Genomic DNA, 23,637 nt, shown 5'->3' with positions numbered 1-23,637 from the left:
AATATAAGATCCGACTATGAATACCGGCCTATGCCCTAGTTTACACCGAGCACTTGGTACGCGTATCAAGTAGTGAATTTAAGCTAATCAGCCAATGATTAAACACATTGGCTTAGTTTACATCGTGCATTTGATACGCGTATCAGGTACCATATTCGTATCAAATTCGTACTAAATATTTAGTACGCACGATGTAAACGCTGCCGGATCAATTTGGTACGAGCGTATCAAGTAGGAGTATCGTACTAAACTGATACGCGTACCAAGTGATACAAATGTCGATGTAAACGCATAAAACGCATTTTAGAGAGAATTTAGCAATTGAGCATAACCTCAGTGCTAAAATCTAAAAACCGGTGTGAAAATGTCTTAGTAGGAGACATCAACATGAATTAAATTTGTATTATATTTTTCACAGTACATGCTTAGTACATTCGATGTAAACGCGCCCGTACTAAGGCTTTGGTGCGCACCAAACTTAATACGCGTACTAAGGTTTTGACGATGTAAACTAAGCCAGTGTAAACTAGAGCAATGATTCTTCTCATATTCGATTATAATTGGTCAATTTCTTATGGCATATCTGCTACGGCCTACGACTCTCCATTGTAGATGGCCCTTAAGTGGTATCTAGGGACTCTAGGTATGATTTATTGGTGCCATCAGACGGCAAAGAATGTAACTATCGAGCAACTTCTCAATTTCTCATTCGATCCTTTCGCAAAATTCCGAAGACACGGGAGAACTTCCCCGTGACGTCGACGTCGTCGTCGTCGCTGTGACCATACGTGAAATCGGTGTAATCTATATAGTTAAAGAAAGAAAACGAGTCGCGCAAAACTGCGCGGAGGCGTGATGCGTAAAAAGTGTAATCGATGTGATGTTTTGCGAGGGTTATAACGAGGTGGGTGATGATCCTGGCGATAATTTCGTATTTTTTTTCCTCATTCGATTTGTCGAGTTTCCTGGATCCTGAAATCTCACGATATCGAAACATTGTTAACACAGGGACAGACGGATCCAGGCCTGCGACGTGATTACGATTATTTCTGATTTGAAGTTTTTTTCTTTTGACATTTTTCTAATTACTATTTCTTGCAATGTCTCGACTGTAATGACTGACCGATGATTGACGATGATTTTTTGTGTCGTGTGATCTTTTTATTTTTAGATCTTGGATTTGAAAAATAGTTATGTGAAGCAGGATATGCAAATTGAGTTTTGCCTCCTCCCCCTTTTTTTAAACTGCATATTCTTACATTCACTTTCTGTCTCTTTTAGTCTCTTTACTGTACTTTTTTGTATTCTTAAAATTATTTTATTTTCTGTACATATTATATCTTAAGTTTATGTTTTTTACTTTACCTATATTTTATCTATAATTTCAATTTTTGTGTGATGGTTATAGATGCTTCTTTGCTTAATGAAGTTTATAATTACAAAAACAGTCAAATATATTTAAATATAAAAGAAGTAGTTATATTTAAAAGTGATATGTATTTAAAAAATTAATATTTGTATCTAAAAATATGATGGTAATAAATATCTAGAAGTATTATCTATATGTTCTTACTAGAATTTTTATTACTACTAAATTCCAATTGCAATTACATTGTAACAATAATGGTACAAGATTACTATGTTGTTGCAACATTGTTGTAATGTAACTGTAATTTTTGTGCTATTACTAATTGCAAAATTTCTAAGATAAATTAAAAATTTATATGTATATCGCCTTTATAATGTCCATTCATTAAAATATAAATTGTTTATTAAATAACTGACTTAAAATATTAGTTGAGTAATACTGTATGGTATAGGAAAGTCATAAGAGCACAATTATTTTATTTTTTTTTTTAATTTTTGAGATATTTTGATCAATTAAAGACATGTATACAACTCAAATCCTTTTTATTTTGATTTTTATACAATTTTGTACCTTTCTCTATTTCTCTGATATCTCACAGAATGCCGATACAGGCACCACAGTGGACTGAATTTCTGTCATGTCCAATCTGCTGTCATGACTTTGATGTGGCTGTGCGAGGTCCTATATCGCTTGGCTGTGGCCACACTATATGCCGCGCTTGCTTGGCAACTCTACATCGCAAGCAGTGTCCCTTTGATCAGGTAACAATAGGTATTTAAACACATTAATATATGCACTATATATATTATATATATATGCATATATGTCTACTTTGTATATATGTATAAATATACATACATATATATATATATACTACCTATAATTCTACAGCCATTTATTTACTTTGTTTTTCCCTTTAGAGCATTATCAATACAGACATTGAGAATTTGCCTGTAAATGAGGCATTGTTACAATTATTGGGTAATTCCATTCCCATTGTTGCTTCATCGGCATCTGCATCGAATCAACAGCAGAATTACCAGAAGCTTCTGCCAGCCGACCAACATGCTAACTATCTGAGAGCCAAGAGCTGTATTGAGGAGCTTGCTCTTTATCTCAAGCCATGTCAGATTACTAATACTGCAGGTATATGCAATTCTTTATAAATATCAAGCATAAATAGTTTATTAAAAGACAAATTAGACTAATGTTTATTATTGAAAAATAGAATGTATATTTGTAAGAAAAATACAAAAAATTAAATTGTGCAATGTATTATATATTATATATAATGTATTACAGACAATTTTGTGATATAGATTTTGTTTATTATATTTTATACAGTTTATTATATTTTTAACGAGTTTTTAAAAATGGCATTGTTAAAAATATTTTGAAATTATGTAATATATTTATAATAATGTTTTAAAGTATTTATACATATGAATTGGTGTAGTATATAATTATACAAAGTGTTTGCTGTACAGGTATTGGAAGTGGGGGTGGGGGATTGGTGTCACGGCCTATGCAACGCAAACTGGTGACATTGTTAGGTTGTCAATTAGTAGAACCAGAAGGTAGAGCCCGTGCTCTACGTGCTGCCCGTAGTCTTGGTGAACGCACGGTCACAGAGCTTATACTGCAGCATCAGAATCCTCAGCAACTCAGCGCTAATCTTTGGGCGGCCGTGCGTGCTCGTGGTTGTCAATTTCTTGGACCAGGTAATTTTTATTTATGGATGAATTATGTAATTTGGATAATAAATCATATCTTACAATAGATAATACAGAAGTAATAAAAAAAGTTAAAAAAAGATTTTAATGTAACATTACTCTCTTTATAATAATGCATCTGTTACATTTTTTATAAATACTTTTTATATAAATTGATATATTTTTCCACATAATTGCTTTACATATAGAAGAATTAAGATAAAGTCTCAAAAAGATTAATAAATTATGAGATAGTTTACATTTTATTTGTTACATTTTTTTAGAATCTTTATTTCTATAATTATCATTGTATTTTTTGTTACTTTTTTTAGCAATGCAAGAGGAAGTTCTGAGGCTTGTATTACTAGCGTTGGAGGATGGCTCTGCTCTGTCGCGTAAGGTATTGGTAATGTTTGTAGTACAACGTTTGGAATCACAATTTCCTCAAGCTAGTAAAACCAGCATTGGACACGTGGTGCAGCTTCTATATCGGGCGAGTTGTTTTAAAGTAAATATATATTGTTGAAAGTATATGAATTTTCTTAATCAAACATCGTATAGAAAATTTTGTAAACAATTTATATTAAGCAATAGAATGGCGAAGTGAGGTCATAAGAATAAACATAAATTGGAAATATGTGAAAGATAAAAAACTTTAGTAACAAGGAATGGAGAGAAGAAAAACGTACGTTCAACTTTAGTTATATTCACCAGTTATATTATTAAAAAATAGATTAATGTAGATAAAATAAGTAATAAATAAAACTTATAAAAAGGTGACACGTTATTTTACGTTAATAAAGTGTTTTTAATTTTCTTATGCTTTTTTGACTTCTCTTGTTGCATTCTATTGCATTGTTAAAATCAAACTCGAATTTAACATTAATTGATTACATTTGTTGCTACTATTGTTCCTATGATGTTGCACTAGGTATCAAAGCGTGAAGGCGATTCATCACTAATGCAACTAAAGGAAGAATTCCGTTCTTACGATGCTTTAAGGCGGGAGCATGATGCACAGATTGTGCAGATAGCCACGGAGGCTGGCTTACGTATTGCGCCTGATCAGTGGTCAGCGTTGCTCTACGGCGATACCACTCACAAGTCTCAAATGCAAAGCATCATTGATAAATTGCAGACACCACAATCATTTTCTCAAAGTGTCCAGGAGCTTGTAATAGCATTACAACGTACCCCCGATCCTGGACAACTGAGCAGTCTTCGGTCTCATTTGGAACTGTTAGCTGCCATCGATCCCAGTCCAGGTATGCAAATGCGCTATTTTACATAGGTGTGTGCATATATGTGAAATTATAAAAAAAATTTTTATTAAAAATTTTTTTAATTATTAAAGGTTCTTCTTGAATTCTTTAAATGTTCTTAGAATTTCACACAAACTAAATGTATTTTTATCAATAATTTTTTGGTAACATTTTTATTACCAATATTATTTTAATTAATATTAATTATTTTTAATATTAATTAATATTCATTATTTTTAGAAACAGAACCACCAAGCTTGGCCGAATGTCGGGCTGCTCTGGAAGCCGTGAGAATAGTGGTAACTGCATTAGTGGATTTTGTTCGACAACATGGAAGCGGTAGCACGTGCGGCAGCAATCGGAAATCGGTAGCGCAGGATAGTGGAGGTAGTGGGCTTGGTGGGGGTTTGTGTCCGGGTTCGATGACAGGCAAATACAAAGTCAGCATGTGCAGAGACCTAGCCCTACGTGGTACTTGCCCACGATCCAACAATTGTACCTTTGCTCACAGCGACACTGAGCTTGATAAGTGCGTTAATTTTATATTATTATATATTGGGGGGGAGGGAGAGGGGGGAGAGAGAGAGAGAGAGTGCTATATTTTATATAAAACTATTAGAAATACCAAATAATATTGAAGAAAAAAAATTGACATCAAGCTAATAGATAAATAAATAGCAATTTTATTATTAATTACATTTTGGAAATGTTAATAATTTTAAGTAACTCTGTAATTGTCAAGCTATATCTAATTATTTTATGGTTGGTGTTTACAGATTATTTATACATTTTTTAAAGATTTTTGTTTATTTGATTATTTTTTGTATAGGTATAGATCAAAGAATCGCAAATTGAGTGTCAGAGCGAATTCAAATCAGACGGAATTAAAGGGTGAAAAAAATAATAAGGTTTTTAACAAGCAAAATGGTGATTTAACAACTTATCATTCCGCCAAAGTACATGAGAGAGATAGTGAGTATGATGGATATTTATACTTAATACTTTGATCTGAGAATTTTTTTAAAACTTTAATAAAAAAAATATTTAATTATCCAAGTAAAACTGTTTTACATAATTTTTACATAATTAAGAACACATTTCTTTATTTTTTATCTAATTGTTGCAGCGGTAATGCAACATTCAACATCTGTTCCAATCAATTTAGAAAATAATTTGATTGATTCGTTGACATCGACCTACATGCTGCCACTTACATCCCCGCAAAATTTACCGCACGTCAATCTGTGCTCTGTAAAGGGAGGAACTATGATAGACAGTGGAGGGTCTTCTGGTGTCCATTACTCTGGACATTACATAATGCCAGCAGGATCCGTTTCCACTATTGATTATGGGCCTTCTTTGACAACTGCAACAAATCTTGGAATATGGGACACTCCACAAATTGTACCGGCAAATCAAGTAACGACGAATGACAAAAAAGTTAGAAAATTGTGCTTGTTTTCTTATAATTAACAATTTACCAAAATTTGAAATGTAATAAAATAGTTTAATATAGAAATGAAAATTTTTAAGATAGAAATGAAAAGGATTCAATAATTAAGAAGAGCTTAAAAAGCGCAATATAATTTTAATAATAATAATAATGACGAAATAATTTTGCAACAGCGAACAGCCGTGGCAAAAACTATGTTGGCGATGTTGTTGCAACGTAAGATGGAGATTTTAAATCAGTTGGAGATGATTGTCGGGAAGCAGCAGCAGCAGCAGCAGCAACAACTAATATCACCGCAAATAAAAACAGTAAAAAACTTATCCTAATTTTTTTTTAATATTCGGATACTTTACATGAATTAAAATATATATGTGTAATAAATAAATAAACAAAACAAGGATACAATCTATAGACTGCATAATAAGTATTCTTATAATATAAATTTGTAAAAATAATATATATTACATATGTACATTATTTTATTTTATGTATTTTTTATTTTTTATTATTTTGTTCAATATATTTTATAGAGTTTGCATATATATTTTATATTTATATTTTTCTTTAGAATTATGATCTTCAGCAGGATGGCGATTTATTGACTACACCTAACAATTATTCGATATGGACCTCTGCGAACAACTTCCGGTGTTCATCCGGAATAAATCCATCTCCACCTCCATCAGCTTCGCACCTAATTGACGATGACGGTCCATTTATGTTTCCATTGGACGTATCTCCCGCAACTTTGCCGCCGGTTAGCAAACAGGCATCCATCTCGAGATTGCCTAAAACTCTGATTAGGTAATAACAAGTAATCTAATAATAATATTTATATTATATAAATTTAAATTATTTATTAAATTTATATTAATAATTAATAACATTAATGATAATAAAAATAAGATTAGTTTTTATGTATTATGTATTATATTTATATATATTGTTTATATATAATATATAATTGTATTAATTTAATTATATGATACATAATTTCATAACAATAATATAATAGATCTCCCTACAATGGAGCATCTCTGCAGCACCTTTACAATGAAGGAGTTGATCCTACTTCTATTCCAGCACTGTCTACTGCATTTAGAACTCCAAATTCTGTGACCTCCTGGTATTATGGCAGTCAACGTAAGTATGAAATATTACTTCTAAACACATATCAACAGAAATGTTACATAATAGCACATGAGTCAATATGTAGGAAGTCTAAGAATTTATTTATAATAAATTATAATAATTTTTTGTGTAAGAGATAAATGAATTTTGTACATAATCTTTATATATTTGTTTATAATTTTAAAATAATTTTTTAGATAAATGTGTCTACACACATGCACACGCTATATATATAGTTATTAAATTGGGATTAATGATTATTGCAGCATACGCAGCAGTTGGTGTGAATGGGATACAATCAGTGACGCCAACGAGTCCCAGTGGAGGTGTTAGCGATAATAGTTTCACTGGCGATAATTACGTTGCTTTCGGTCGCAATATTACACCAGAATCACAATTCTCAAGATCGGAGTATACGTCAAAGGAGTGAGTAATACAGCATAAATTATTATGTTTTATTTACAATTCTTTACCAATGATAAAAAATAAAAAATTGTGTACTTGTTTTATACATATAATACGTTTTATACATATAATACGTTAAATTTCAGTTTGATTTTGGAATCACAAAAAGTAAAGCAGCAACTCAAACATTTGGAGAAGAAGATCAATGACTTGAAGGTAATGCATCACAATTTAATTTTGAAAATTGTAAAAGACATTTAATTTACATCCTGCATGCGTGTGTTTAGTTGGCTACGCAAGGAGCTACTACTTTTGTCACAGCAGGCGAGCTAGCGCAAGAATTGCGAATGATTGAAGCAGGTATCAGGGAAAGGGAGAAAGATGTACAAAATTGGAGCAATCCGTATAGTAGTAGTACCGGTACTGCCACCATTCCTTGGATTCAGCAATCCTCTAACGATTGGCTATCAAATCAAGAATATAATACAGATTATAAAACAGAGGAGGTAAGCTGTATTTTGTTCACTATAAATTGGTTGTATGCTTCATATTTCGTGTTCCATATTTTTAGTATAAGCTATATTACTATGGACAAATTGTTACTTAAGTTTATATTATTTCTTTTTTTTTAGTACTTTCTGAATTTTAATATTCAATCAATACTTAAGTGATTTTTATTTGTATTAAAGAATATTAAAAGATATAAAATAAAATAAATTTATTTCACACAGTTGCATTAAAACAATCCTGTAATTTTAGAATTTTGCATAAAATTCCTGGAAAACTGGGAATTTTTTGGAAATATTTTTACAAAATTTTGAGTACACACTTGCATACACTCTATTGAAATTTTTAGGTCGATTTTATTATTTCTTTTTTTGATTATATGAAGAAGTAAATATATTTTAATATGCAATAAAATAAATAAATATAATAAAAATTAAAACTCAACGCGATTGTAAGCAAAAATAATCGATTTATCAATTAATTGATTAATTAATGTGTACACAGGAGGATACATATGAGGTTGGGATAGCTAATGATATGCGCGAACTAGAGCTGCGATGGGAATTTGAACTGCGCGAACAGGAGAAGCACTGGTCCAGCGGAGGCGAGAAGGACACCGTCACTTCAGATGCCTCCAAGAATAAATAATGAAGCGCGTCTCCTTTCCTTTCTTTTTTTCCTTTAACTTTATTCTCCTTTCTCATCCATCTTTTCCAAAACATGTATTTTAACATGTTAGTCAATTTCTGATTTGATCTCCTCTAATTAAAATGATTAAAGGTAAGTAGAATTTTTTCAATCAGTGAAGATTGAAAAAAATACATATAGTATGTGCAGGCGTGCGGACCTAAACTCTTTCTTGAGTATTTTTTATTGGCATGATGATCACTACGTGATAAAAATGTAGAAATTGTACAACTTTAATTTTGATCGATAATCGTCAACTGCGTTGAGTGCATCAGTTCCATGACTGTTGAAATTAAATAACAGTTGGACCACGATACTTGATCAGGTAACTACGTGAGGTAGAAACGTTGGACGCAACGTGTAATTCGTATAGTTTAAATTCGTTAAGTAAATGTAATTATTAATTTCCAAATTAACGATCTTTCTTGATTGATCTCTCGAAACGACTTGTTTCTCTTTAATTTAAGAAAGAAACAAATAGACGAGATAGTGAAATTTATGAAAGAGATATATTTATTTTTGCGGGATTTGTTAAAATTAGCTTAACACGCAGTCAGTGTTTTATAAACAATGACTCCGTAAGATATGGAGGATATATTAATTAACATATTTAATTATATGCAAATTTCGTATACTCCCTATTGATGATACGACATCATATATACATATAATGAATAATACATTCTAAAAGAATGCTGATCGCGCTTGACCTGATCGATAAGGTTACAATTTGCGATGATAATAAACCACACATTATTACATTATTACATTATATGCTTATACATATATTGTAGATACATGCGCTAAAGGAGAAATTGCGTTTCTATTAAAGGACGCTATATTTATAGAATTTCTATATTCCGAAGACGGAAAGGAAAACAAAACTGCTGCCTCGGCTCGACGACGGTAACCTTTATAACGTCTCGTTTCAAAATTTTTCGAAAAAAAATTTTTTTTTTAATTTGTTTGGCCCGCAAATTAATTTTGGCCCTCCTATCAAAAGAAAAGCATCTTTATTCAAATTCAATTCTAGTATTTAACAAATTATTTTAATAAAATCAATTATGTTAAATTTTCATGCTGAAAGTACATCACATGTCTACATTGAGGATTAATATTAACATCATTTTTATTAATTATAGAAGAATTATCGAAAATTAAAAATTACCAAAATCTTGCTGAGAATTATATTTCGAAGAAAATAGAAATGTGACTTGAAGGCCGTCTCGAGAGAAGGAAGTCTAGTTATCCTTTTTAGGAGATCATTGCAATAGCAATTAAAAATCGTCTCTTTTTTTCTATTTTTACGAAATAACAAAGAGCGATGAAAATTATTCCAGTTTTAGTGGAAGCAAGATTTTTTTTAATGTAGACGGGGTCTCATTTAATAATTTCTCAAGGGGATACACCCACACACACACACACATTTTATATACACATACACTTACATTTACACACATACACACACACAAAATATATTCTAACGAAAGTTGTTTTTCTATCTATTAAAAATTATGGATAATTCGAATTTCTTTTTAGTGGTGACATATATATACATGATTTTCGTATGTATGTGTATTAAATTAATGCGTTTTTTCTAGTACTGTGTAAAATTAAAGATAATTTATCGAAGATTAATGGAGATAGATTATGGTTTTTTAATTTAATTGGATTATTTCTGGTTTAATTTTTTTTAAAGATTAATATATTGATTTTGTCACAGTTTTTGTGCACAATCAAAAAATATTTTTTACTTTTGTTTCATGCCAAATGCTTTTGAAAATTGCTAAAAAATGTTTTTTAAAGTAGTTGATGGAAAGTAAATATTTAATACATTTATCTTTTTTTACATAATTATCATTGAACCTTACATTATATAACTTTTTATTTCTTACGAAAATTAAATTTGAAATAGATTATTAAATAAAGTAAAAGAAATAATTTATTCTTTTTTAAATTTAAGTTGTAAGTATTTCAAGTTGTTTTTAAACATTTTCTTTCGTTTACTTCATCTTCAATACTTTTTCTGTAGAATTATATATTTTTGACAATTAATTTGAAAAAATCGTTAAGAAACGCGCTATGAAAAGAAATTATATTTGCAATTTAATCAATGATATTTTGTTATTAATTAAATTTTTATTCTTTGACTAATATGATTTATTATTGATTATATATTGTTAGTTTTTATTGAGATTTAAATTATTAAGAGATTATGTATGATTTGAATATAATATAATCATGCGAAATTAATTATGATAAAATATCAATCGGCATAGATTCTTTATAACTAGCTTAGATAAAAACATTTAGTGCAATTTCATTCTTGTTCGTTATTATATATAATAATAATTGCGAAAATATTTATGTGAGTTTTAGTGATATAGAGTATGTGCGAGCACGCGTGTAATACGTGCATTTTTCTCACCGGTTTTTTACGATATATAAAAATTGTAATGCATAACGCGTGGCTAAATTATTATTTAATAAAATATGCAAGATTCTTTTTTTAATAAGATGTAAAATTATTTTTATTCTTAATAAAGATAAATAAGTAAAGATCTTTTTAACTATTTTTTTTCATAAAGATGTAAATAAAAATATGAAAGTAAATGTCTGAAATATTTACATTGCGAGTGTAAAAAATTTGTACAGGGAATATTTTTTAAAACTTTATTTTTAAAAAGTAAATATTAATTAGAAATTTATTAATATCAGACACAATTGTATAAGCGCACGCGCGCGCGTGTGTGTGTACTTGTATAATAAATTGCTAATTAATATTTACTTTTTAAAAATTGGATTTTGAAAAAATATCCCGTACAAATACTTTTTACACTCACTGTATTTGTTTAAAACAATAGTTTTGATAATTTTTTCTTAAAAGAATTGATTTTCTTATATAGGTTTTCTTAAAGTATCTTTTATTATGAAAAAAGTTTTACTTTCGAATGAGAAGATAAAATTTACATCACCCAAAATTATTTTCTATACATACACATAAACATAAACATACACACACACACACACGCACACGCACACACGCGCGCGCGCGCATAACGATCTTATTAAGTCGCTTCAGCAAAAATTATTTGTTATACATGCATTTGATTACACATCGTTAATTCTTCTTTTTCTCTTTTTTATTACTTTCATTATACACGCAATTTTTATTAATAAGTAGGAAAAGCGAAGATCGGGATTTGCATAAAAATCGAATTTCTGATTAATCGGAACTCATTTCTCGACAAATATTCGTGATATAATGGTTGTTATTTTCGCCGAGGCGCAGATTTCCCGTGCTATTGACGCGTGAAAATGATTCTGATATTTATCATTAAGTAATTATTTATGTTAATTGTTAAAATCTTAAATGTTTAATTCTTTGCAAAATAAAATAAACTTATTCAGTTTTTGACTAGATATTATAACATTTGAAACTAATTGATACTAATAAAGCAAAAGGCAGAGAGTAATTGTTTTTACTTATTATTAATTAATTAAATTAAAGATATTTATTAGATCTTGTCAAGTTTATTGAATAAATATTGTAACAAAATTTGATATTTTTACTTATAATAAGCCATTATTTTTGTCAAAGATTAAATTTTAATGCAAAAAAGATCTTTATTATGGATTTTTATGGTTAATTTTTTAAGAATCATTTCGCGTGCCAAAGACACTGGAGAATCATTAATTTTCCTGTGTATAAAGGGAGACAAATAAAAAACCTGGGAAGTAACGTGCGCAACGCGTGATGCTGTGTTTGTGCGAAATTGCTTCTGATTTATTATATTGCATGTTAAACATGTTCGCCAGCTACTACTGTGTATGTACGGCTGATACATACGTGTCGACAATGGTACGACGATTCTACTTGATGTCTTAACTCGTTCCTTGTTTGAACATTATAATAATATAATGCAATATAGCTATATCACATATCAGAGTATATGGTGATATATTATATTCACTCGACGCACTTATCAGTACAACAGAGACATGCTTGTTCCATCGTTCTGTGTATCTTTTTGTTAATACTAATAAAACTATATAATTATGTATAATGTATATATAATTATATAGTTTTTTATGATAAATTTTATTGTATGATCACGCAATATTAATTTAATAATGATTATTGCATAATGTATTTTTTATGGTATTGTAAAAGAAAATTACAACAGAAACTTATCTATATCTTTACTTATTCATAAGAAAATAATTTCGATTTTTATCTGTTACAATTCTTCTCTGATATCAATTTGTGTCAATATAGATTTAATATCTTAATCTTGATTTAACTTTACTTTTTCCAATTTTTATAGTTAGAAAAGATAACGAGTAAACTGACGGAGATTATAGTTAATCAATATAAAATAGAAATAAAAGCGATAAAAATTAATTTTCATGTCTAAATGTATATAAATATATTGAAGAAGTTACTGAGTAATTTTTATCTTATTTTACACAGAAAAAAGATTAAGTTGAACTAAGTTTAAAAATTTAATTAAATTAACCTTAATTCAAGTTAACAACTTTTTTCAGTGTAGGCATATAGATTGAAATTATTTTCTTCTGAGACGAGGTATATATTTTTTATCAATTACAATTAATGCGAAAACAATTTTGTCAATACAGAAAATTTTATTTTAATTTATTTGAATTACATGAGAGAGGGCATTTTTGATAATAATAGCAAAACTTAATTATTTGCATTGATTGTATTTGTATTAATTGTGATGTAATAATGATTAATTTATGGGAAAATGATTGTTTTATAATGAAAAATTTTATATTTACAAACATGAAGATAATTTGTTTTTGTGTATAAAATAATTTGTGAAAATATTCACACACACACACACACACACACACATACACGCGCGCGCGTGCGCGCGCGCATACTCGTGAATTATACACACATGTATTAGTGGATTCGTATATATTTTTCATCAACTGTGTACTGTAAGTGTGAAAGTGTAATATATAAATATATTTATTTACTTACGATGGCGAGATTTTTGTGTAATGGATTTTTAATATCATTTTCCTTACCTATAATCCTTAATATTATTATAATATTTTACTGCACGTATTTAAACTTTTGTTGCGATATGGCACTCTCAATGTTTTTTTTTAAACGTTTTAGGAAATACGAGCGGATTACAGCAGATATATAATACTGTATATTTTAAGATTATGTCTATATTCACCGAAAAATGATTAACAGCATTGAAAATAATTTTTCAACACATTTAATGTTTTGAAAATACATATTCTCGAAACAGGAATTTTTTCTGTGTATGCAACAAAGAATTGATTGAATAATAGTAAGAGTTTTTAAACGTTAATCGAACAGCGATTAATCGATCGACTTTTGCCAATTAAAGATGGACTGCGCACGGCAGCGGGAGCGAAGTGAAAAGTTTCAAGTTACTGTCTCTTTCTATTCAACACAATAGAAAGAGATAGTTACATGAAACTTTTTACTTTTCACGTTTCCCCTAAGGAAAAAGTTACATGATTGCTGCCCAGAGAGAAACCTGAGAGCGGTCATTGCGTCATTTTAGGTGTTTTTAGTGATCCTCAAGGGAGTGATTGGACAACGCGGGTATCGTTTTCTATTGGTTGGTGGCCATTTTGCTCAAAACCGGAAATAGAGAAAGAGCGAGCAAGAGAGATAGGCCGGAATTCATAGCTTGTTCTTTTGCGCTGCACTGCTGTGCACTGCTGCACTGGTGCAACAGGTTAAAGTAAGACAAAAATATTTTTTCTCACTCTAACTTATTGCACCAGTGTAGCAGTGCAGCGAAAAAGAACAGTCCAATAGTCGAATCTTATTCAGTTCCAGCTTAAGCACGATCTTGAGACGTCAATGCTGTTATTTCATTGGTTAAGTAAGTCTCAAGTCGGCTCGAAGCTAGACTTAAGACAATGCTTGAGCTTAAGATCGGTCTATGAATCCCGTCCATAGAGAGATCTATGCGGTTCGAGAATAGCAGGATGATGTCAACAGAAAGCGGCATCCATAGCATGGAGCGACTCTGTGTTCCGGAAAAGGAATCGTAGCAGCAGGAGCGCAGCGACAGCAATCGGTGAATGAATTTTTATCAATCAAATCAATTAATTGAATTTATATCATGTATATGTGGTATTGCACATTTATAGAACACGATTATGCACATTTGCATGAAACAGATTTAAAATATGAATGCATATAATTGTAAAATTTACGGGTATAGCATGAAACAAAATCAAATAAACGTGAACATAGCATAGAAGAGACCCAAAAAGTCATACACATTACCTACATAGATATTTCATAGATATTTGACTACATAGTTCAATATGCACATTTTGTGCACATAGAGGTGCTGATGCTGATGGATGAAAACACCTAAAACGACGCGATGAGCGATGACCGCTCTCAGCTCTCAGTGGCTCTCAGATTCCTCTCTGTTGACAGTGCTGACACCAGCTGACACAGTAGCACTGATCTGATACAAGACTTGATAAGACTGTGTATAAGAAACGTGTCGCATCATTGTCTCAGGATGTAAAAAGTATTTATCAACGATACCAATATGCGAGTAATTTGTAGAAATTTAGATAATTTGTCGAATGTAATTGGCTCAAAATGAAAACATAAACGGAAATCAATCATATCGATTTGGTGAAATGAGACATGAATTCCGTCACGGAAATGATGAACGACGATACACGTTATGATACAACGAGCTTTTATGTCGGTTTAGGATTAGCAATTAGTTCCAGTTGTTTTATAGGTTAGTTACGTGACAAATTCATTCATAAGTTTCATGTAGAAAAATCCATGTCCAATTTCATATTAATATTCGTATTATTCATCATCTTTTTATAAGAAAGAAGCGACATATTAGGAAGAAACGATAATCAACGCATAAAAATTATTTCTTTGTTATTCTAATTTAGGTGCCAGCTTTATCATAAAAAAGAAGGCTTTAATTCAGCTTCAGAAGTGCGGTGGATTGCGTGCGTCATCTGGAGGTTTTGGCTATTTAAAAGAATGGACATGGTGGGCTGGTCTTTTATCCAGTATGTATAAATTTCAAAGAATTTTAAACCCTTTGAATGTGGCTAACTGTTTATTATACCTGTGTAAAAACATTCAAAATGAATGTTACAGTGGCTACAGGAGAAGCAGCAAATTTTATTGCGTATACAATTGCACCTGCGTCACTTATAACACCATTAGGTGCTTTAAGTATTCTAGTGTCAGCAGTATTAGCATCCCGATATCTTAATGAAAAACTAAATTTATTGGGAAAGGTAAGAAATATTTGCAGGCAGAAATTAATGTCGAAAATGATTTGCATTATTCTGTGTATATATTAATACTGCAATTTACTTTTTCTCTTTTTTTAGATAGGTTGCTTGCTATGTATCTTAGGTTCTACGATAATAGTGTTACATTCCCCCAAAGAAGTGGAAGTCAACAGTTTCAATGAACTGATAGTCAAAATACAAGACCCAGGTTATATGTTATATATTTTGATTGTAATAATGACTACTTTGTCTATTATCTTTCACTTTGGTCCAGCATATGGCAAGCAAAATATCTTAGTATATATTTGGTTGTGCTCGTCCATCGGGTCTTTGACTATCATGAGTTGTAAGGGTTTAGGTCTGGCATTGAAGGAGACTATCTCTGGTCAAGAAAACGCGTTCGCCAATTGGCTAACGTGGGTTTTTATATTTAGTGCTATTATTTGCATCATGATGCAGATGAATTATCTGAATAAATCACTTGACTTGTTCAACATATCTATTGTCACGCCAGTTTATTACGTCTTTTTTACGACTCTGGTGATAATAGCATCCGCAATTCTATTTAGAGAATGGACGAAGATGAGCACAGAAAATATTCTAGGCACTCTCTGTGGCTTTCTCGTAGTTGTAATTGCAATATTCTTGTTAAATGCTTTTAAAGAAATGGATATACATTACGGTAATATTAAGTATATGTTGAGGCCTAAGAGGGAAATGCTCTCGAATTCGAGATGGGACGATCAAGAGAGAGTGGTGACTAGAGTAGAGTCTCAGCACTTGCTTAATCATACATATGTTAATTCAGATCTTACTAGGACTGTTTAAAAGCTATTTTCCTAGAAACGCATGTAATATTTGCTACATATTTAGCTTTGTACAGCGCGATCAAAAAATTTAGAGGAATTAATTTAATAAATGTTGAAACAAATTAATCCTTTGAATTATTTTTAAATTAATTTGTTGCTTCCATATCTCTTACAGCTGAATACCTGAATAAATACATTTTATGTATTGGTTAATAAAAATAATAAAATTCTTCAACCGTGTCTCTCATAAGTCTCTCATAAGAAAAATTATATTTTCAATTATGTCTAATAATAAATAAAAACAGTTTGTAAAACAATATATTTGATTTCAATGGTTACTGACAACGAGATAAATGAGATAAATTCTGTTCAGTTTTTGCAGTCAAACTGTCATTATATTTTGTTAACAAATTTATTATACTTTTGTGATCAAATTTGTAACAAACATTGCAAGAGAGATTTTTAGTAGAATTAATTTTGGCTTTTTTGGTGAAAATTTTTTTCTCAGAAATTGTTATATGACTTTCAGAATTATTATTTTATAATTTTTTTTAGAAACTTGTTTAGACTTTTTCATACAGTTTAAAATACTTTTCAAATGTTAAAAAATATTTAAATCTTTCCTAAATTCTTTATATAAATTTTAAAATCTAAGATTTATAATTATTTTCTATAATTTCTTTTAACTTGTAAAATCTGAAAAACTTTAAGATATTTTTCAAAAATTTTCAAAAATAAGTTTAGATTATGAACAATTTTTTATGTAAAACAAAATTTTTTTTTATGTACATACACGCACGCACACACACATACACACACAAAATTTTTTCCCCAGAACTTTGTTAAATCTAATTTGCAATTCAAATGTCGATTTATATGATTAATCAATAGTGAGTGGAATGTGGAATGCGAATAAAAAGTCGCATTTTTATTTCCGAGTCAAATAATACGATGCTTATCACGTGATCGGACTTGATACCGAACCGGCGAAGCGAACCCAGCGAACCCGTCACGATTCGTCTGGATTCGTCGGTAGGCTATTGTCTACATACAGAATGGCGTTTAACTTGGCCGCTCTTTCGTACATTGTCGCGTTAATTGGTGACGCGTTTCTAATATTCTTTGCGATATTCCACGTACGTATTTCGTAAAACGTTCACGGCAGTAATTCGCGGTGGTGCGAGCCCGTGTATACGTCGATACAAAATTGTGATATAACCTTAAATGATAATATATGATTAATAACGCTTATTATTACTTTTCAGGTAATCACGTTCGACGAGTTGAAAACTGGTTACAAAAATCCGATCGATCAATGTAATAATTTGAATCCGGTAAGCCACACATGTGTACGTGCGTACCGGGTGTCGAATGATACAGTCGACAGCTAAATCTGTTAAAGACAAATTTTTCGAGCGTCTGCTACAAATTTGTTGGTAGAACATTGACAGAAATGTAACAACCTTCATTGAGATTAGCAGTAGTAGCAGATTGCCATGAGAATAATTGAACAAAATCTGCATAAATGTTTGAATAATATATTCCAATTGAATTTAATTGAAATTGATTTCAATTGAGAATTATTTTAAAATGTAACATGATGCAATAGTTTAATTGAATATAAACAATGTATTCCAGTTGACTACAAATTAACAGATTCTATTTAATTTCTACTGACAATCCCATTTAAAATTACAGTATCAGGTCTTGATAGTAGATTTAAGGTAGTTGATGTTATTCTGTTATAATATACAAATATGCTGACAATCTATTAGCCAATGTTTTATTTGTAGAGATACTGTCTGTATTTGGTGATTGTTTAATCACAGCACTTTGATTTCAGCTTGTCCTACCAGAGTATATATTGCACGTTGTGATCAACCTTTTGTTTCTGATTGGTGAGCAATACTTTTCACTGTTCATCAATATCCCGCTCATAGCGTATCATGTGTGGCGATACATGAACAGACCTCTGATGACAGAATCGGGCCTGTATGATCCTACAAGCATAATGAATGCTTACGACCTATCCATGTATCACAGAGAAGGCTGGATCAAACTAGCATTTTACCTTTTGTCGTTTTTCTATTATCTCTATGGGTAAGTTGTTTCTTTCTTTTTCTCATGCCTCATATTTCTAAAACTATTTAAAATGATTCTAATTTTTTTGCCTTTGCATTCTAGAATGATCAGTTCGTTGATCAATTGAAATAAGTAACCATTAAAATCTGTAATAATTTTTCATTTCTTCCGCACAACTGTTTGATATAATGGTTGCGATGTTACGATATATAAGTGACACTTGAACTGATTTACAGTCATGGTGGAGTTTTGTAACAATACAGGATAAAGACTCTGTCATCTATCTAGTATCTAGATAAACTATATAATCCCCCCCCCCACACACACACACACACACACATTTAATTATAAATTCATACAGACAAAAGTATTAAGCATACATCATATATTTTTAGAAACATTTTTGACCAGAGAAAATTAAAACAAATTAATATGCAAATAAAGTTTTGTTTTAAGAATTCTTTAAACTTGCGTATAATATTAGAAACTAATAAAAAACAATACAGATAAAAGAATTCCAGATAAATAAAAATTATGGATTTCTAATGCTTTTGGCTAATATTGTGTGTGTGTATGTGTGTGTGTGTGTGTGTGTGTGTGTGTGTGTGTGTGTGTGTGTGTGTGTGTGTGTAAGAAACTTGGACATTTTTTGAAAATACCTATGTACAATATTATACTTAAGATCTAGGTATGGATAAAGATTAAATGTATTTTGAATTAAATCGAATTAAAAAATCAATTATTTGCACTTGGCATACAAAGCTGAATATTTGTGAATGAATAAACAAATAAAAGTTAATATCGTTTATTAATTAATATCATTCATATTTCGACAAGAGTAATTTGTAACTCAATTTCAATACAATATAATAGCTTTTGATACCTTTGTATATGTTTTTTTCTCCTTTTAAATGTATGTATGATGTTTGGATAGGCGTATATCTTGATTATCTTTTTATATGTATTATAATATGAAATATGATACTTATACTGCAATTGTAAATAAAAAAGTGAAATAAATGTACAATTATCAACTGTATATATTTTTCAATCTATATCAATCAGGTTTTCATAATTTTTTTTAATATTAAAATGTTAATAAAATTAATTAAAATGTAATTGCAATATCTGTATTTTATTTACAACTCATGTAATTTTAAAAGGGCACAATGTCCAGTGCAGGAATAAAAAATAAACCTTTGGTCTGTTCTTTTTCGGTGCACTGCTGCACTGGTGCAGTAAGTTAGAATGATAAAAAATATATTTATCTTACTTTAACTTGTTGCACTAGTGTAGCAGTGCAGCTAAAAAGAACAGGCCTAGTGTTCATTAGGCCGGTATTCATAGGGTGCGTTCGGGAAGACGCTATTAGCGCTACCAGCATCAGTCCATCTTCATTACTCATTAAAAGTAGAACAAGGATAAACTGATGCTGATAGCGCTAATAGCGTCTCCCCGAACGCACCCCTAGTCGAATCTTATTCAAGACCCATCTTAAGCACGATCTTGAGACGTCAATGCTGTTATTTCATTGGTTAAGTAAGTCTCAAGTCGGCTCGAAGCTAGACTTAAGACAATTCTTGAACTTAAGATCGGTCTGTGAATTCCGTCCTTAGTGTGAGAAAGAACATATCAGTGTGTCTCACTCACACTAGTGGACACTATCTTGCTGGAAAGCACACGTCAGCACACGTGGTCATGATTGGCGTCCAAATAGCTTGACGCATGTACTAAACAGTCATAATCTCGAAACAGTCGCAATGTTGAAACAAAGTGCGGAGTATAACCGAAGAGCTGCGATTATCAAAAGCGTTCGCGGTGAGCGCTCAGCGACAGAAATCAATCTGTTCTTCAGGTACTCGAGATCGACTGTGTACGATGTCGTCGCGAAGTATAATGGGTCGGAGAAGTCCAACGAAGGTTTTGCAACACCGGCGAGGAAAACTCACTCGAAGGAGCGTGTTGTCAGGACGTCCGACATCATTTAACCGGCTCAGGAACTGATTTTTGAGGATCTAGAAGTCGATCCGAAAATTGTCATCGGCTGTCGGTGTGAGTGAAAAAACTATGCGTCGAATCGTCGAGGACTTCCGCTACAAGTCTAAAGCTCGGTTCCACAACTCACGGTTAAATTAACTGGCCGATTATTCCATTGGAATTGACCAATCGTATTTGTCGTTAAGCAAAATTAACAAATACGATTGGTCAATTCCAATCGAATAATCGGCCAGTTAATTTAACCGTGAGTTGTGGAACCGGGCCATAGGCCTATTTCTACCAACGTAGATTAACTTTAATTTTGGATTAAGTTACTCTTTATCTCTTTCTAATTTTTGGAACTAGAATGAGATAACAAGTAAATTAAACCAAGATTAAAATTAATCTACGTTGGTAGAAATAGGCCTTACACAATTAAAGTGAGTAAATGTGTTCTTTATGACCTTACAAACAATTTAGTAAAAAAAATTTGTAAACTTCCGTTTTTGCAATAAAAATTATGTTTAAAAAAAATCTTTAATTTGTCCGGATTTTGACGCCGCATAAGAGTTACATAAATTTTAAAATTAAAAATTATAAAAATTATTATTAGTACAAAGATCCAGTTGTAGACTGTACAGGATTCTATTTCCTTGATATGTTTAAAACATGTATTGATTGGAGAAGTAATGTACATTAATTTTTTTATTGATAAGCTTTTAATTGCGGTGTCAAGAAAGTTGATTTACATAAAATAAATTTTTTTATCACTAGTTTACTGAAAAGTGAATTTACAATATGTGCAATTTAACCATATATTTATATCTCAAAAGTTGATTTGCATATTGCAAACATGTGTATGTACATATATATATATATAATGTAAGTTTGTAACTTTGAACTTTTAGTCAAACTTGTTTATTCAAAAACTTGAACTATTTTTAAATTTTTACATTTTGTTGTAGCTAAACGATGAATTTCAAAACGTAATGTTTCAAGTTTGAGAGCTGAATGAAGTAGTAAGTGTTAAAACACTCTTAACTAATAGATTATATATTTATATTAAATTTTACAATAATGACTTGATTTTTTGTTGACAGACAACAGAAAAGCAAATGATAGCAAAAGAGCAGGATTGATCAAACGGTACAGTTTCCTTCTCAAGTTTCCATTCTGGAGGACCAAAGATTTGATAATTCATCTAACAATGTTATTATTATTAGAGGTACCTTGGAATCCCAAAGCTGAAGATTATATGCGATATCATCTACATGTAGCTGTTGATAAGATATGTGATTTTCAAAATATATCTATTTGAGTCAAGTACGTGATTTGATTTGAAATATTTGTACATCTTTACTAAAGAGAATAGTAAATACACTTTTACAAGATTTATGAAGATTGGTATAAGAAGATGATATAAGAATTTATTGTTCATATTTTGCAGATCCGATGTATTTTCCTCAACGATATAGAAATTGTTATGGTGAAATAGGGAAAGAAAGTTTTACATCTCAATGTCAAAATTTGATTTAAATATTCCTTGTTCTGCTATGGAAATAAATATGAAATCATAATTTTTGTAATAGAAGTAAATAACGTGCAAATAGCAAAATTATATCTTTGCTGAAATAATAACGTAGCTTTTATCATGAGTTTTTGTGAAGAAAATTATAAATTTTTAACAAGACTATTCTCAAATATAGAAAAAATTTTACGAATAAAAAATGAAATATATCTATTATGATCGACATGTTAAATATGTTTGCAACATAATGATTAGAGCCTGACTGACTGTCCTATGGTTAGACTCTGTAGGATTTCTAATAGAATGCCTATGTATAAGTAAAACTCATTCTTGAATGAAATCATTTCTTATATCAATCTGTGAGAAGACTAAACCTCTTCAAGATTTCCAGGGTTAAGGGGTGGCAGTTAGGTTTTAAAACTGACAGCTGTCCCTTCCGTGAAATGCGGACAAAAGTAAAGTAAAAAGTCTTGCTTAGCAAGAAAGTTTGAAATTTGGCGCCATACGTGGCAGATGAGGTTGCGCCCCGGCACGTCGGACTCGCGAATCGCGAGGACTGTCGCGTGGCGCCGACCAGGACGGATGGACGGATGTGCGGCGATGCCGATCCGCGCGAGACACTAGGCAGCCGTCCGCACTGTTCGCGACGGCGAGAGGTGGTAGTGGACCGGGGGGAGCTCTCTGGCCGTCGTCGGCCATAGTGAAAATGGCGGGTATTAGCTTACGTGAATGACGACGACCCGTGCGTTCCCGAGGACCTGCACTCACTCTGCAGTCGCACAATCGCGGAGGGTATTCGAGTGTGCTTCGGTGTGTGCTTCGCCCGCGATACGCGGTTCTACTAGCGGGGCTAAACTGTGTGTCATATGATTTATTTGGGAGGTAAAGATGCAGAATGTAGCACAAGAAACGACCTCGGATAGTCAGAAAAGCCACGAGAAGCAGCCAGCGGCAGCAGCACCACCGCCACCGAGCATTCACCACGACACTGGGAAGACATCCTCGACTCCCCAATCCTCCAACTCGAGCCCCACGAAATCGGAAACCGAGACCTTCTCCGAGCTGCAGCCGCGCTTTATGACAGACTCGTCGGAGAGCGAGGAGGACAGCGTTTCCGAGGTAAACGCTTAAGTGCGTGACAGAAAGAGAGAACGAGAGGACAGGCTCGCGCCTAGACCTCACAATGTGATAAGATTATCCGTCCGTGCACGGACGGACGTAAGTGCAAAGAGAAAGAGAGAAAGAAAAAGAAAGAGTGAAGGTGGGGGGGGGGGACGATGGGAAGGATGGAATGAGAAAGAAAAGGAGGGGAGGAAGGGGGGGGGGACGAGACGATGTATGTGAGCGCGCGTGCGAGAGAGAGAGAGCGAGAGAGAGAGAGAGAGAACGAGAGAGCTATAGTCTACG

The 23,637-nt window shown here is 31.6% G+C and overlaps 4 protein-coding genes across 8 annotated transcripts in view; all 4 read left to right on the top strand.

The window, feature by feature from the left end:
- Nucleotides 1–673: 673 nt before the first annotated feature.
- LOC105839967 (roquin-2) lies at nucleotides 674–9,683 on the top strand. Of its 5 annotated transcripts, none has more exons than XM_012686642.3 (16): nucleotides 674–904; nucleotides 1,968–2,130; nucleotides 2,290–2,515; nucleotides 2,857–3,090; nucleotides 3,414–3,589; nucleotides 4,013–4,346; nucleotides 4,584–4,872; nucleotides 5,173–5,315; nucleotides 5,470–5,762; nucleotides 5,970–6,104; nucleotides 6,365–6,600; nucleotides 6,812–6,939; nucleotides 7,194–7,353; nucleotides 7,479–7,548; nucleotides 7,620–7,838; nucleotides 8,344–9,683. In XM_012686642.3, the coding sequence occupies exons 2-16, from the start codon at nucleotides 1,969–1,971 to the stop codon at nucleotides 8,485–8,487; spliced, it is 2,949 nt and encodes a 982-aa protein (XP_012542096.1). In that variant the 5' UTR covers nucleotides 674–904; nucleotide 1,968; the 3' UTR covers nucleotides 8,488–9,683. The 5 variants fall into 5 exon arrangements, with proteins under 5 accessions (XP_012542096.1, XP_012542095.1, XP_012542094.1 ...); XM_012686641.3 differs by having other exon boundaries at nucleotides 5,470–5,783; nucleotides 6,383–6,600; XM_012686640.3 differs by having other exon boundaries at nucleotides 5,470–5,783; nucleotides 6,380–6,600.
- A 5,293-nt stretch (nucleotides 9,684–14,976) lies between these two features.
- LOC105839961 (magnesium transporter NIPA2) lies at nucleotides 14,977–16,960 on the top strand. Its single transcript, XM_012686633.3, has 4 exons — nucleotides 14,977–15,314; nucleotides 15,481–15,603; nucleotides 15,695–15,837; nucleotides 15,934–16,960. The coding sequence occupies exons 1-4, from the start codon at nucleotides 15,215–15,217 to the stop codon at nucleotides 16,660–16,662; spliced, it is 1,095 nt and encodes a 364-aa protein (XP_012542087.1). The 5' UTR covers nucleotides 14,977–15,214; the 3' UTR covers nucleotides 16,663–16,960.
- Nucleotides 16,961–17,646: 686 nt separating this feature from the next.
- Nucleotides 17,647–19,764, top strand: LOC105839962 (protein cornichon). Its single transcript, XM_012686634.3, has 4 exons — nucleotides 17,647–17,779; nucleotides 17,909–17,977; nucleotides 18,487–18,743; nucleotides 18,828–19,764. The coding sequence occupies exons 1-4, from the start codon at nucleotides 17,699–17,701 to the stop codon at nucleotides 18,850–18,852; spliced, it is 432 nt and encodes a 143-aa protein (XP_012542088.1). The 5' UTR covers nucleotides 17,647–17,698; the 3' UTR covers nucleotides 18,853–19,764.
- Nucleotides 19,765–21,661: 1,897 nt separating this feature from the next.
- LOC105839960 (ankyrin repeat domain-containing protein 17) overlaps nucleotides 21,662–23,637 on the top strand; it is a 29,777-nt gene continuing 27,801 nt past the window's right edge. Inside the window, exons 1-3 of the mRNA XM_012686629.3 lie at nucleotides 21,662–21,721; nucleotides 21,803–21,848; nucleotides 21,926–23,349. Coding sequence (XP_012542083.1) covers nucleotides 23,119–23,349 — 231 coding nt within the window. The 5' untranslated portion in view covers nucleotides 21,662–21,721; nucleotides 21,803–21,848; nucleotides 21,926–23,118. The remainder of the gene's footprint in view (nucleotides 21,722–21,802; nucleotides 21,849–21,925; nucleotides 23,350–23,637) is intronic.

This window comes from Monomorium pharaonis, chromosome 8, assembly GCF_013373865.1.
Source record: "Monomorium pharaonis isolate MP-MQ-018 chromosome 8, ASM1337386v2, whole genome shotgun sequence".
NCBI classification, from domain to species: Eukaryota; Metazoa; Arthropoda; class Insecta; order Hymenoptera; family Formicidae; genus Monomorium; species Monomorium pharaonis.
This window is presented reverse-complemented; position numbering and strand designations above follow the sequence as displayed.

What these genes read in the sequence shown, in the direction of transcription:
- LOC105839961 (XM_012686633.3), top strand. Translation starts at nt 15,215, where the DNA reads ATGAATTCCGTCACGGAAATGATGAACGACGATACACGTTATGATACA. An exon ending in GTGGGCTGGTCTTTTATCCA is followed by an intron (nt 15,604 to 15,694) that starts GTATGTATAAAT and finishes TGAATGTTACAG; the next exon opens with TGGCTACAGGAGAAGCAGCA. An exon ending in AACTAAATTTATTGGGAAAG is followed by an intron (nt 15,838 to 15,933) that starts GTAAGAAATATT and finishes CTCTTTTTTTAG; the next exon opens with ATAGGTTGCTTGCTATGTAT.
- LOC105839967 (XM_012686639.3), top strand. Translation starts at nt 1,969, where the DNA reads ATGCCGATACAGGCACCACAGTGGACTGAATTTCTGTCATGTCCAATC. An exon ending in TGCCATCGATCCCAGTCCAG is followed by an intron (nt 4,347 to 4,583) that starts GTATGCAAATGC and finishes CATTATTTTTAG; the next exon opens with AAACAGAACCACCAAGCTTG. An exon ending in AGAAGATCAATGACTTGAAG is followed by an intron (nt 7,549 to 7,619) that starts GTAATGCATCAC and finishes GCGTGTGTTTAG; the next exon opens with TTGGCTACGCAAGGAGCTAC.
- LOC105839962 (XM_012686634.3), top strand. Translation starts at nt 17,699, where the DNA reads ATGGCGTTTAACTTGGCCGCTCTTTCGTACATTGTCGCGTTAATTGGT. An exon ending in TATTCTTTGCGATATTCCAC is followed by an intron (nt 17,780 to 17,908) that starts GTACGTATTTCG and finishes ATTACTTTTCAG; the next exon opens with GTAATCACGTTCGACGAGTT. An exon ending in AATGTAATAATTTGAATCCG is followed by an intron (nt 17,978 to 18,486) that starts GTAAGCCACACA and finishes CTTTGATTTCAG; the next exon opens with CTTGTCCTACCAGAGTATAT.